The following is a 13,992-nucleotide window of genomic DNA, read 5'->3' on the forward strand; positions in this document are numbered from 1 at the left end:
GACCATGCCAGTTTACAATCCAGGGTAACTCCAAGCAGTTTAGTCACCTCAACTTGCTCAATTTCCACATTATTTATTACAAGATTCAGTTGAGGTTTACGGTTTAATGAATTATTTGTCCCAAATACAATGCTTTTAGATTTAGAAATATTTAGGACTAACTTATTCCTTGCCATCCATTCTAAAACTAACTGCAACACTTTGTTAAGTGTTGCAGTCATTTCAGCTGCTGTAGTAGCTGACATGTATAGTGTTGAGTCCTCCACATACATAGACACTCTGGCTTTCCTCAAAACCAGTGGCAATTCATTAGTTTAGATTGAACAAAGTAATGGGCCTAGACAGCTGCCTGGGGGAATTCCTGATTCTTCCATTAAAGAACACCTTCTGTGCTCTGTTAGACATGGACATGATGAGTTAAGGGACCTATGGTCTGTAATGCGCAAGGCTGAGCACTTATTTCTACATTGTAAAGAAAGGAATACAGATAACATTTTAGAAAGTTATTTAAGATAATAGACGGTCTATTCAAACTGAGATATCAGAGAGGAGATACAGACAAGAAATCCTCTAAAGTTATGGAACCAAATAAATAAGTTGGGGCCAAAACGTCATAAGATAATTCCAATGGAAGTCACGGAAGAGCATCAGGGGTGAACTCCGATATCACACAGATACTTCATGAGTGGGAGAAGGGGTTTGCAAGTTTGTTGTCAGGTAATGAAAATATGGCAGATTACATTAAGGAATAATGTTATAAAGACACGTTCCCTGAAAACTAAACTTGAAAAAAAAATATATGCAACCCGTACCTAAGTGAGGAGTTGTCCTTGGTAGAAGTTAAGAAGGCGATTGATGCTACAAAAATGGGAAAGCCTTTGGCATTGTTGAACTGCTTAATGATGTTTTAAAAGCTCAATTAAAGTTGTACATTGTTTGCCCAAAATTTGTTTTGAATACAGTATACTGCCGTCCACTTGGTATACAGTTAGTCTATAGTGAATCCCATTCCCAAATCTTCAAAAGAGAGTGCAACTGAACTATAAAGGCATAAGTTTACTAAATACAGTCTATAAATTATATTCAGCAGGTTAATACATTTTTTGGAGGATCTAAACTTTCTGGTGGAAGAACAAAATGGTTGTCATAAATCCAGAGTCTGTATCGACCGTATCTTCTCGGCCTGCACAATAGTCAGAAATAGATTACAGGAAAATAAGCCTACTTTTGCATGTTGCATTGATTTCCAGAAAATAAGTATATTTTAGCCTATAAATTGATAAAGACAGGTGTTAATGGGAAATGTTATCACGCAATCTAGTCTCTCTACAAAGCACCAAATGCCTGTGTGTGTGTTTAAAATATTGTACAGATTGGTTTCCCACGCCCCTGGGTGTAAAACAAGGAGACACCTTATCACCCACTCCGTTTGCTATGTCTATTAATGATTTGGCGAAATAAAATAAACAGTTAAATATTGGAATAAGATATGATGATGAAATGTTAAGTATACTCTTATATGCTGATATTATTTTGATGGCAGAAACTGAACAAGACCTGCAGAAAATGTTCTTATTTGCAGTCAATTGGTGTGAATAGAAAAAAAAACACAAATCATGTATTTTAGTAAACCTGGTAGTAGGAGAAGTGTTTTTCAGTTTTCAAGTGGGCCTTCGTGAATCAGCAAACCAAATAAATGAAGGGTGCTTAGCAACAATGAGAATGGCTTACCAACAAGGCTAATTCTGAGGAAGACTAAACGTAAAAACGTCAGTCATCTGTTCGCATCCTGTACAATTGATTAAAGTGAGCAAAAATAAATTACTCTGGCTTTTTTCTCGAGTTCACCAACTCCTTTTTACTTTGAATTAGTCGTTTTGGAAGTTTTTCTTGGTCAGCCATTCTCATGTTTTTCAGTTTTGTTTTTAGTAAAGACATTATTGAGTTTACTAGCAATTATAAATATTTGGGTCCTTATTTTTATGAACATTTGACCTTTCTATACAGTACATCTGCCCTGGACGACGCAGTAAATATAGCTCTTGGGGAAGTCATAGGAAAATCAAAAACACTCAAATATATTGGCTCCAAATTGTATCAGACATGCGAGTGTCCTGTTTTGGACTCTTCAACAGGGGTGTGCTACGAGGTCTCTCAAAAACCTAACAGACATAACAGAGCAGTACGTTATATTTTAGGCATCCACAAGTTTGCACCTATATTGGCAATAACTTAAGACATTGGCTGGGAACCCTATGAGATGAGATGAGATGGAAGGCATGTATGGTGAGACTTTGGAATAGACTGATAGATATGCCAACTCTCAGAACAGCCAGCAATGTTTTTGAACGTGATCTCTCCATTGGAGGAGCCTGAGAACTGAAATGTCTGACCTTTTCCAACAGTCTGACTGTGAACATTTATATGAAAACCAAAGTAAGGGAGACATAGATGCTATTAAAAAACAACTGATGATGCCATATTAAAAGAAATGGGTGGAAGATATTAATCATAAACCCAAATTGAGAACCTTTTGTTTGATTAAGGGTGAATTCGTGTTTGAGGGATATATTATGTATAACCTACCAAAAAGCAAGAGATCGCTATGTGCACAGGTAAGTAAGATCAGGGATATTGCTCCTGCTTATTGAAACAGGTCAGTATAATGGTTAAATGGAAGAGGAAATACTATGTAACTAACTAATGTGACTTCGAGGAGATAGAGCAAGGATATGAATATTATTGAAAGGAAACACTTTGAAGTTTGTGGAAATGTGAAAGGAATGTAGGAGAATGTAACACATTAGATCTGGTAAAAGATAATACAAAGAAAAAAAACTGTTTTTTGTATTTGTTTTGTACCATACTGTTTGAAATGCAATAGAAAGCCCATAATGTATTAATCCAGCCCAGTTGCAATTTAGATTTTGGCCACTAGATGGCAGCTGTGTGTGTGTGTGCAACGTTTTAGACTGATCCAATGAACCATTGCATTTCTGTTCAGAACGTTGTATCAAGACTTCCCAAATATGCCTATTTTTTTTTATTAACTTCACTAGGGTAGGGGGCAGCATTCGGAATTTTGGATGAAAAGCATGCCCAAATTAAACTGCCTGCTACTCAGGCCCAGAAGATAGGATATGCATATATTGGATAGAAATCACTCTAAAGTTTCCAAAACTGTTAAAATGATGTCTGTGAGTATAACAGAACTGATATGGCAGGCGAAAACCCGAGGAATATCCAACCAGGAAGTACTATTATTTTGAAAGCCTGTTTATCCATTGAAAGCCTATCCACCATATATAGACTTAGGACCCAGTTCACGAGCTCTGTGCCTTCCTCTACATGTGACCAATCTTTAGGCATTGTTTCAGGCTTTTACTCTGAAAAATGAGGGAGATACAGCACTTTCAATCAGTGGCCAGTGGAAATTGCCATTCATCAGACATGCGCCTGATCGGGAACGCGCCTTTCTTGTTTCTCCTTTCCTATTGACGAAGCTTTTGTCCGGGTTGAAATATTATTTATTATTTATGACAAAAACAACCGGGGGATTGATTTTAAAAATCGTTTGGCATGTTTCTACTAACTTTTATTGTACTTTTTTACTTTTCATCTGGACTTAGTGCACACGCCTTAAGCATTCGGATTACTGGACAAAACGTGCAAAGAAAAAGGAGGTTTTTGGTCATAAAGAGGGACATTATTGAACAAAACAAACATTTATTGTCTAACATGGAGACCTGGGAGTGCCACCAGATGAAGATCATCAAAGGTAAGTGATTCGTTTTAATGCTATTTCTGACTTTTGTGACACTCTCCTTGGCTGGAAAATGTCTGTATGGGTTTCTCTGGCTAGGTGCTGACCTAACATAATTTCAAAGTGTGCTTTCTCTGTAAAGCCTTTTTGAAATCTGACACAGCGGTTGCATTAAGGAGAAGTTCATCTTTATTCGTATGTTTAACACTTGTATTGTTTATCAATGTTTATGATGAGTATTTCTGTCATTTGATGTGGCTCTCTGCACTTTCACAGGATGTTTGTTTGAGACAATGCATTTCTTACCATAAAGGCGCCAATGTAAACTGAGATTTTGTTATATAAATATGAACTTTTTCGAACATACATGTATTGTGTAACATGAAGTCCTATGAGTGCCATCTGATGAAGATCATCAAAGGTTAGTGATTAATTTTATCTCTATTTCTGCTTTTTGTGACTGCTCTCTTTGTCTGGAAAAATGTCGGTATGACTTTCTGTGACGAGGTGCTGACCTAACATAATCGCATGTGTGTGGTTTCACAGTAAAGCCTTTTTGAAATCGGACATTGCGGTTGGATTTACAAGAAGTATATCTTTAAAATCGTGTATAATACTTGTATGTTTGAAGAATTTTAATTATGGGATTTCTATTGTTTTGAATTTGGCGCCCTACAATTTCACTGGCTTTTGTCGTGGTGGGACGCTAGCGTCTTGTACCAGAGAGGTTCATAACTTTTCATGTTCAAAACTGTGCTCTCTCATCAAACAATAGCATGGTATTCTTTCACTGTAGTAACTACTGTAAACTGGTCAGTGCAGTTAAATTACCAGAATTTTTTAAGCTTTCTGCCAACATCAGACATGTCCATGTCCTGGGAAATTTGACTTACATCCTCATGCTAATCGCATTAGCCTACGTTAGCTCAACCGACCCTCCAATCCTGAAGAAGATTTAATCCTTTTAAGGGATTGGTTGCCAATTGGCAATTTGACATGAAAATAAAATGTAATTCATTAATTTATTCACTCATTCATTATTTCATTCACAACACACCACACACCAGCCATCCTACACACACACCAACCATGCTACACACTACACACCAACCATGCTACACACTATACACCAACCATGCTACACGCACGCACACACACCAACCATGCTACACACTACACACCAACCATGCTACACACACACACTACCCACCAACCATGCTACACACACATACACACATACACACGCTCGCACATACGCACACACACTACTCACACTTACAAAAGGAGCTGCTTTCGTCCCTTGTGCCGTCCATGGTGCCATCCGGATGCATCTGCAGGTAGTATCCGTGCTGACTGTACAGCCTGGTCACGATGCCTTTCAACTGGGGCTCTGCAATGAAAACAGTTAACACACAGCTTTATTAGACGGGGCCCATGGACAGAGACATACAGGGTCCATAGACAGAGACCTACAGGGCCCGTGGACAGAGACAGGCAGGGCCCATGGACAGGGACAGATAGGACCCGTGGACAGAGACATACGAGGCCCATGGACAGAGACATACAGGGCCCGTGGACAGGGACAGATAGGACCCGTGGACAGAGACATACGGGGCCCGTGGACAGAGACATACAGGGCCCGTAGACAAGAGACATACAGGGCCTGTAGATAGAGACAGACAGGGCACGTGGACAAGGACAGATAGGGCCCGTGGACAGGGACTTACAGGGCCCATAGACAGAGACAGATAGGGCCCATGGGCAGAGACAGACAGGGCCCATGGAAAGGGTCAGATAGGGCCGGTGGACAGGGACAGATAGGGCCCATGGGCAGAGCCAGACAGGGCCCGAGGACAGGGACAGACAGGGCCCGTGGGCAGAGACAGATAGGGCCCGTGGAAAGGGTCAGATAGGGCCTGTGGGCAGAGACAGATAGGGCCCGTGGGCAGAGACAGACAGGGCCCGTGGAAAGGGTCAGATAGGGCCCGTGGACAGGGACAAACAGGGTCCATCGATGGGGACAGATAAGTCCTGTGGACATGGATGGATAGGGCCTGTGGACAGGGACAGATAGGGCCCATGGACAGAGACAGACAGGGCCCATGGACAGAGACAGATAGGGCCCGTGAACAGAGACATACAGGGCCTGTAGATAGAGACAGACAGGGCACGTGGACTAGGACAGATAGGGCCCGTGGACAGGAACATACAGGGCCCAGAGACAGATAGGCCCCATGGGCAGAGACAGACAGGGCCCATGGAAAGGGTCAGATAGGGCCGGTGGACAGGGACAGATAGGGCCCGTGGGCAGAGACAGACAGGGCCCGAGGACAGGGACAGACTGGGCCCGTGGGCAGAGACAGACAGGGCCCGTGGAAAGGGTCAGATAGGGCCTTTATTAGACGGGGCCCATGGACAGAGACATACAGGGTCCATAGACAGAGACCTACAGGGCCCGTGGACAGAGACAGGCAGGGCCCATGGACAGGGACAGATAGGACCCGTGGACAGAGACATACGGGGCCCATGGACAGAGACATACAGGGCACGTGGACAGGGACAGATAGGACCCGTGGACAGAGACATACGGGGCCCGTGGACAGAGACATACAGGGCCCGTAGACAAGAGACATACAGGGCCTGTAGATAGAGACAGACAGGGCACGTGGACTAGGACAGATAGGGCCCGTGGACAGGAACATACAGGGCCCAGAGACAGATAGGCCCCATGGGCAGAGACAGACAGGGCCCATGGAAAGGGTCAGATAGGGCCGGTGGACAGGGACAGATAGGGCCCGTGGGCAGAGACAGACAGGGCCCGAGGACAGGGGCAGATAGGGCCCGTGGACAGGGATCAACAGGGTCCATCGATAGGGACAGATAAGGCCTGTGGACATGGACGGATAGGGCCTGTGGACAGGGACAGATAGGGCCCATGGACAGAGAGAGGGCCTGTGGACAGAGACAGACAGGGCCCGTGGACAGAGACAGACAGGGCCCGTGGACAGAGACAGACAGGTTCCGTGGACAGAGACAGACAGGGCCCATGGACAGAGACAGATAGGGCACATGGACAGAGACAGACAGGGCCCTGAGCGACAGACACGGCCAACAGCTCCGCCCCCCCCCGCAGCTACTCGCCCAAGGCTCTCCAGGTTCTCCTTTACCCAAATCCAGATAGCAGATGTTCTGAAAGAGCTGCAAAACCTGGACCCGTACAAATCAGCTGGGCTTGACAATCTGGACCCTCTATTTCTGAAACTATCCGCCGCCATTGTCGCAACCCCTATTACCAGCCTGTTCAACCTCTCTTTCATATCGTCTGAGATCCCCAAGGATTGGAAAGCTGCCGCAGTCATCCCCCTCTTCAAAGGGTGGACTCCCTGGACCCAAACTGTTACAGACCTATATCCATCCTGCCCTGCCTATCTAAGGTCTTCGAAAGCCAAGTCAACAAACAGGTCACTGACCATCTCGAATCCCACCGTACCTTCTCCGCTGTGCAATCTGGTTTCCGAGCCGGTCACGGGTGCACCTCAGCCACGCTCAAGGTACTAAACGATATCATAACCGCCATCGATAAAAGACAGTACTGTGCAGCCGTCTTCATCAACCTTGCCAAGACTTTCGACTCTGTCAATCACCATATTCTTATCGGCAGTCTCAGTAGCCTCGGTTTTTCTGATGACTGCCTTGCCTGGTTCACCAACTACTTTGCAGACAGAGTTCAGTGTGTCAAATCGGAGGGCATGCTGTCCGGTCCTCTGGCAGTCTCTATGGGGGTGCCACAGGGTTCAATTCTCGGGCAGACTCTTTTCTCTGTATATATCAATGATGTTGCTCTTGCTGCGGGCGATTCCCTGATCCACCTCTACGCAGACGACACCATTCTATATACTTCCGGCCCGTCCTTGGACACTGTGCTATCTAACTTCCAAACGAGCTTCAATGCCATACAACACTCCTTCCGTGGCCTCCAACTGCTCTTAAATGCTAATAAAACCAAATGCATGCTTTTCAACCGTTCGCTGCCTGCACCCGCACGCCTGACTAGCATCACCACCCTGGATGGTTCCGACCTTGAATATGTGGACATCTATAAGTACCTAGGTGTCTGGCTAGACAGTAAACTCTCCTTCCAGACTCATATCAAACATCTCCAATCGAAAATCAAATCTAGAGTCGGCTTTCTATTCCGCAACAAAGCCTCCTTCACTCACGCCGCCAAACTTACCCTAGTAAAACTGACTATCCTACCGATCCTCGACTACGGCGATGTCATCTACAAAATTGCTTCCAACACTCTACTCAGCAAACTGGATGCAGTTTATCACAGTGCCATCCGTTTTGTCACTAAAGCACCTTATACCACCCACCACTGCAACCTGTATGCTCTAGTCGGCTGGCCCTCGCTACATATTCGTCGCCAGACCCACTGGCTCCAGGTCATCTACAAGTCCATGCTAGGTAAAGCTCCGCCTTATCTCAGTTCACTGGTCACGATGGCAACACCCACCAGTAGCACGCGCTCCAGCAGGTGTATCTCACTGATCATCCCTAAAGCCAACACCTCATTTGGCCGCCTTTCATTCCAGTTCTCTGCTGCCTGTGACTGGAACGAATTGCAAAAATCGCTGAAGTTGGAGACTTTTATCTCCCTCACCAACTTCAAAAATCTGCTATCTGAGCAGCTAACCGATCGCTGCAGCTGTACATAGTCTATCGGTAAATAGCCCACCCATTTTTACCTACCTCATCCCCATACTGTTTTTATTTATTTACTTTTCTGCTCTTTTGCACACCAATATCTCTACCTGTACATGACCGATCATTTATCACTCCAGTGTTAATCTGCAAAATTGTAATTATTCGCCTACCTCCTCATGCCTTTTGCACAGAATGTATATAGACTCCCTTTTTTTCTACTGTGTTATTGACTTGTTAATTGTTTACTCCATGTGTAACTCTGTGTTGTCTGTTCACACTGCTATGCTTATATCTTGGCCAGGTCGCAGTTGCAAATGAGAACTTGTTCTCAACTAGCCTACCTGGTTAAATAAAGCTGAAATAAAAAAAATAAAGAGACAGACAGGGTCCGTGGACAGAGACAGACAGGGCCCGTGGACAGAGACAGACAGGGCCCTTGGACAGAGACAGACAGGGCCCGTGAACAGAGACAGACAGGGCCTGTGGACAGAGACAGACAGGGCCCGTGGACAGAGACAGATAGGGCCCATGGACAGAGACAGACAGGGCCCGTGGACAGAGACAGACAGGGCCCGTGGACAGAGACAGACAGGGCCCGTGAACAGAGACAGACAGGGCCCATGGACAGAGACAGACAGGGCCCGTGGACAGAGACAGACAGGTTCCGTGGACAGAGACAGACAGGGCCCATGGACAGAGACAGATAGGGACCATGGACAGAGACAGACAGGGCCCGTGGACAGAGACAGATAGGGCCCATGGACAGAGACAGACAGGGCCCGTGGACAGAGACAGACAGGGCCCGTGGACAGAGACAGACAGGGCCCGTGAACAGAGACAGACAGGGCCCATGGACAGAGACAGACAGGTCCCGTGGACAGAGACAGACAGGGCCCGTGGACAGAGACAGACAGGGCCCGTGAACAGAGACAGACAGGGCCCATGGACAGAGACAGACAGGGCCCATGGACAGAGACAGATAGGGACCATGGACAGAGACAGATAGAATAGTAGTGTAATAGATATTTAGTGGCGAGAGGAACTTGAAATTGCATAGAAAGGGTTAATAGCAGCGTGTCAGTAAGGAAGGCAGAAAAATGATTTTGATAGTCTGAGTTTACAACACACACAACCAAATATGGCTTTTAAAAGGGTATATAAATGATTAAGTTGTCAATGCAATAAAGCACACACAGATTATAAAGGGAAAGACAGGCAAATCACGGACACACCTCTCTTCCGGACAAGGTAAACACCTTCTTTGCCCTCTTCAAGGAAAACAACACCGACGTGGGCCCCTGCCGCTCCCCTTTCCTTAACACCATTGTGTCCTCCAAGCTCATAACTAAGCTCAGGGCCTTGTGTCTGCGCAACTGGGTCCTAGACTTCCTGATAGACCAATCCAAGTTGGTGAAGGTAGGCAACAACAACTCCGCCACACTGATCCTCAACACGGTGACCCCACAGTAGCCATTCAATCACCAAGTTTGCTGACGACACAACAGTAGTAGGCCCAGTGGTGGGCAGTCAGGGCCTTCTCTGCTGGCCTAAACATCATCAGAATATATATTTTTTTGAAATATATTTTCCCACAAATATGTATTAAATTATTCCCCAGAGTAAGAGTTATACTCTTCATTTCATAGCTTTCCTCTTGGTTGCACTGCTTCCAGCCCCAGGTTGAGATTTGGAGGGCTGGTCTTTATGTTAGATCTTTTATCCAATCATATTCAGCCATCATGTGTTGCCAGGGGTCTAAAATCTGCCCTCAGGCCTTCAGAATCAACAGTGCGGGCGCTTGTATCTTAGTATCTTTAGTGTCAACCAATCAGCTTTAGAGTTGGCTATTGTGCGCCTGCTGGCTGGCTCCAGTGTTACACAGGAGCCAGCTAGCAGGCGTAGTGCGTGCACGTCTTTTGAGGTCCTATGGGCAGGTCTATGCAGAACCTCAGAACTAGGAAACTGAATTTGATAAACGAATTAATTTGCGTACTACTAAGCTGTTTTTTCAACCCACAATGGTGGAAGGAGGAGAAGATATCGATTTGGTCGAGGATATAATTATAACGCCATTCTCAAGACGAACTTCTCAAGAAAAGTTAGACATTGTAAGGAGAGGTAGCCCGACGCCGATGCTACAAAGCCTGTCACAGGCGGGAAAGGGGTTCGTTTGCCACTTTCAAAGTTCCAACTACGAGCACTATCAATGGCTCACAGGCTCCGAGAAGTACTGCAAACTGTACTGCTGGGAATGCCTATTATTTGCAAGTGATCGATTTGGTGTTTGGTGCCACACTGGCTTTGCAAACTTGAGTTATCTAACCAAGGCAGCAACGAGACACCAAAGTACAGCTGGGCACTTACAAGCAATGGTGCTTTTGAAAACTTTTGGGGACACCCGAGTGGATCTACAGCTCAACGAACAAGCGCACAGGGCAACGGAGCTGCACAATGAAAAGGTGAAGAAAAGTAGGGAAATATTGAAAAGACTCATTGATTGTGTCATGGCATCATAATGATGGTAATAAGAGGTGGATTAATTCGAGTGGGACTGTGTAGGACCTCACTGAAGGCCCAGGCCCCAGGACCACGGCACGCCACTGAGTAGGCCTGATTACCAACAACGACGAGGCTGCCTAAAGGGAGGAGGTGAAAGTCCTGGCGGAGTGGTTCCTCAACAAAATGAAGGAGCTGATTGTGGACTAGAGGAGACAGCAGAGAGAGCATGCCCCCATCCACATCAACGGGGACGCAGTCGAGAGGGTACAAATCTTCAAGATCTATGGCATGCACATCAATGAGGTCCCTTCACACCTACAGCATGGTGAAACGGTGGAACAGGGCCTCCACAGCCTCAGGAGGCTGAAGATATTTTGCTTGGCCCCTAAGACCCTCACAAACGTCTACCGATGCACCATCAATACACTCTTAGAAAAATAATTTCCTTATAGAAGCAAAAATGGTTCTATCGCTTGCTTCATATATGGAACCCCTAAAAGTTCTATGTAGAACCCATTTATAAGGTTCTTTGATCAAAACCCTGGAGGTTCTTCTTCACTGAACCAAAATGGTTCCATATAGAACCCTGCATGGTGCTATTTAAGAATTATGGCTACTACTTTTAAATCGTAATATTTTGATCTAAGAATATAATTTAATAAACAATTAAATAATGGACAAAATAATACCAGCATAGTTTTAAGAATTTATTGTAATTATATGCAAACATAGTTTGGAAATATGCGCTGGTGGCTAGCGAGGCATCTCTTTGTTTGAATGATGGCCCACGTCAACTCTGGCTGACTTCTTTAGAATACAATACAATACTTTGTTGATTGGTTACAGTGTCAACAGAAATGGGTCTTCTTCTCTGTTCTTAAACCCCCTCCCAAACAGCAGACCTCACACATACAGTTGAGACAAGTACAGGTTCAAGATGCATGCCATGCCCCTGGTTTAAGAGCATGTTGTGGGGTTAAGGGCCTTGCTCAAGGTCCCAACAGAAAGGGAATATTTTGAGGATGTGAACCCAGCAGCCTGCCACAGGTCCCATCTCCTGCCACAGGTCCCAGCTCCTGCCACAGGTCCTAGTTCCTGCCACAGGTCCCAGCTCCTGCCACAGGTCCCAGCTCCCGCCACAGGTCCCAGCTCCTGCCACAGGTCACAGCTCCTGCCACAGGTCCTAGCTCCTGCCACAGGTCCCAGCTCCTGCCACAGGTCCCAACTCCTGCCACAGGTCCCAACTCCTGCCACAGGTCCCAACTCCTGCCACAGATCCAAAAGAGCAAAAACAAGTTCATCTTCAGAAATAAACACAAGTTAATCTGCCCAAAAAATGCCATGCAGACATATCATTATTATGATGTAGAATAACAATTTACATGCAGTTGATGTCAGCAGCAGCCGAAAGAGAGATCCTCTGCCTCTGATAGTTCTGGGATACTGCCAGGCTTGAGAAAAACATAAATAGTGTGTTATAAGTAATGTAATGATTAACAAGGCTATTGAATCACCAAGATACATAATTTATTATAAATCATTTATACATAACTTACCTCCTCTCAGTCAGCAACAGTCTTCTAATGGCTTCATGAAATAAAGGCTAGTCCCCTCAATTGAAATACTGAAATAAAATAAATAATTTTCTATTTGCCAACATCAGGCTGGGTCTGTAGCTCTATTTGACATATCCCATAATAGAGAATTACGTTTATTTGAAAGGGTTACTGTAACCTGCCTATCTTGTAAATGGACTAATTAAAGTAGCCTGCCGTTTTATGTTTAGCTAGCTAAGTTACCTTACAAAGTGTTCAAATTCTAATAACGTTATACTCTAATAGCCTATATTTTATCATACAACTTTGGCTTCATGAATTTGAATGAAATGATACTCTTATCTTACCTTAATATGTTGAAAATGGCTTCCAACACTCTATTCAGCAAACTGGATGCAGTCTATCACAGTGCCATCCGTTTTGTCACTAAAGCACCTTATACCACCCACCACTGCGACTTGTACGCTCTAGTCGGCTGGCCCTCGCTACATATTCGTCGCCAGACCCACTGACACCCATTCCCCTAAAAAGCAACATTCCCCAAGTGAGGATGGCTTTCACTTCAGCAGTAACAAATTCATGAACTTCTTTGAGGAAAAGATCATGATCATTAGAGAGCAAATTACGGACTCCTCTTTAAATCTGCGTATTCCTCCAAAGCTCAGTTGTCCTGAATCTGCACAACTCTGCCAGGACCTAGGTCATCTACAAGTCCATGCTAGGTAAAGCTCCGCCTTATCTCAGTTCACTGGTCACGATGGCAACACCCATCCGTAGCACGCGCTCCAGCAGGTGTATCTCACTGATCATCCCTAAAGCCAACACCTCATTTGGCCGCCTTTCGTTCCAGTACTCTGCTGCCTGTGACTGGAACGAATTGCAAAAATCGCTGAAGTTGGAGACTTTTATCTCCCTCACCAACTTCAAACATCAGCTATCTGAGCAGCTAACCGACCGCTGCAGCGGTAAATATTGGTAAATAGCACACCCATTTTCACCTACCTCATCCCCATACTGTTTTTATTTATTTACTTTTCTGCTCTTTTGCACACCAATATCTCTACCTGTACATGACCATCTGATAATTTATCACTCCAGTGTTAATCTGCAAAATTGTAATTATTCACCTACCTCCTCATGCCTTTTGCAACACATTGTATATAGACTCCCCCTTTTTTCTACTGTGTTATTGACTTGTTAATTGTTTACTCCATGTGTAACTCTGTGTTGTCTGTTCACACTGCTATGCTTTATCTTGGCCAGGTCGCAGTTGCAAATGAGAACTTGTTCTCAACTAGCCTACCTGGTTAAATAAAGGTGAAATAAAAAAAATAAAAAATAAAAAAGAACATGCTTATATGCTAGTTGCAAGTTAGTTCAGCCACTGTCCTCTTGTGTTGTCATGCTGGAATGGATTGGCAGCTGTTTTTTGAATCGGAATGGCAGTTACATTTTTATTTGACCAAA

The 13,992-nt window shown here is 44.7% G+C and overlaps 1 protein-coding gene across 1 annotated transcript in view; it reads right to left on the reverse strand.

Annotated features, from left to right (window-relative positions):
• Positions 1–13,992, reverse strand: part of LOC115101287 (fibroblast growth factor 11-like) — an 87,171-nt gene that overhangs the window by 40,339 nt on the left and 32,840 nt on the right. Inside the window, exon 2 of the mRNA XM_029620652.2 lies at positions 5,043–5,153. Coding sequence (XP_029476512.2) covers positions 5,043–5,153 — 111 coding nt within the window. The remainder of the gene's footprint in view (positions 1–5,042; positions 5,154–13,992) is intronic.

This window comes from Oncorhynchus nerka, linkage group LG19 (assembly GCF_034236695.1).
Source record: "Oncorhynchus nerka isolate Pitt River linkage group LG19, Oner_Uvic_2.0, whole genome shotgun sequence".
Classification (NCBI taxonomy): Eukaryota; Metazoa; Chordata; class Actinopteri; order Salmoniformes; family Salmonidae; genus Oncorhynchus; species Oncorhynchus nerka.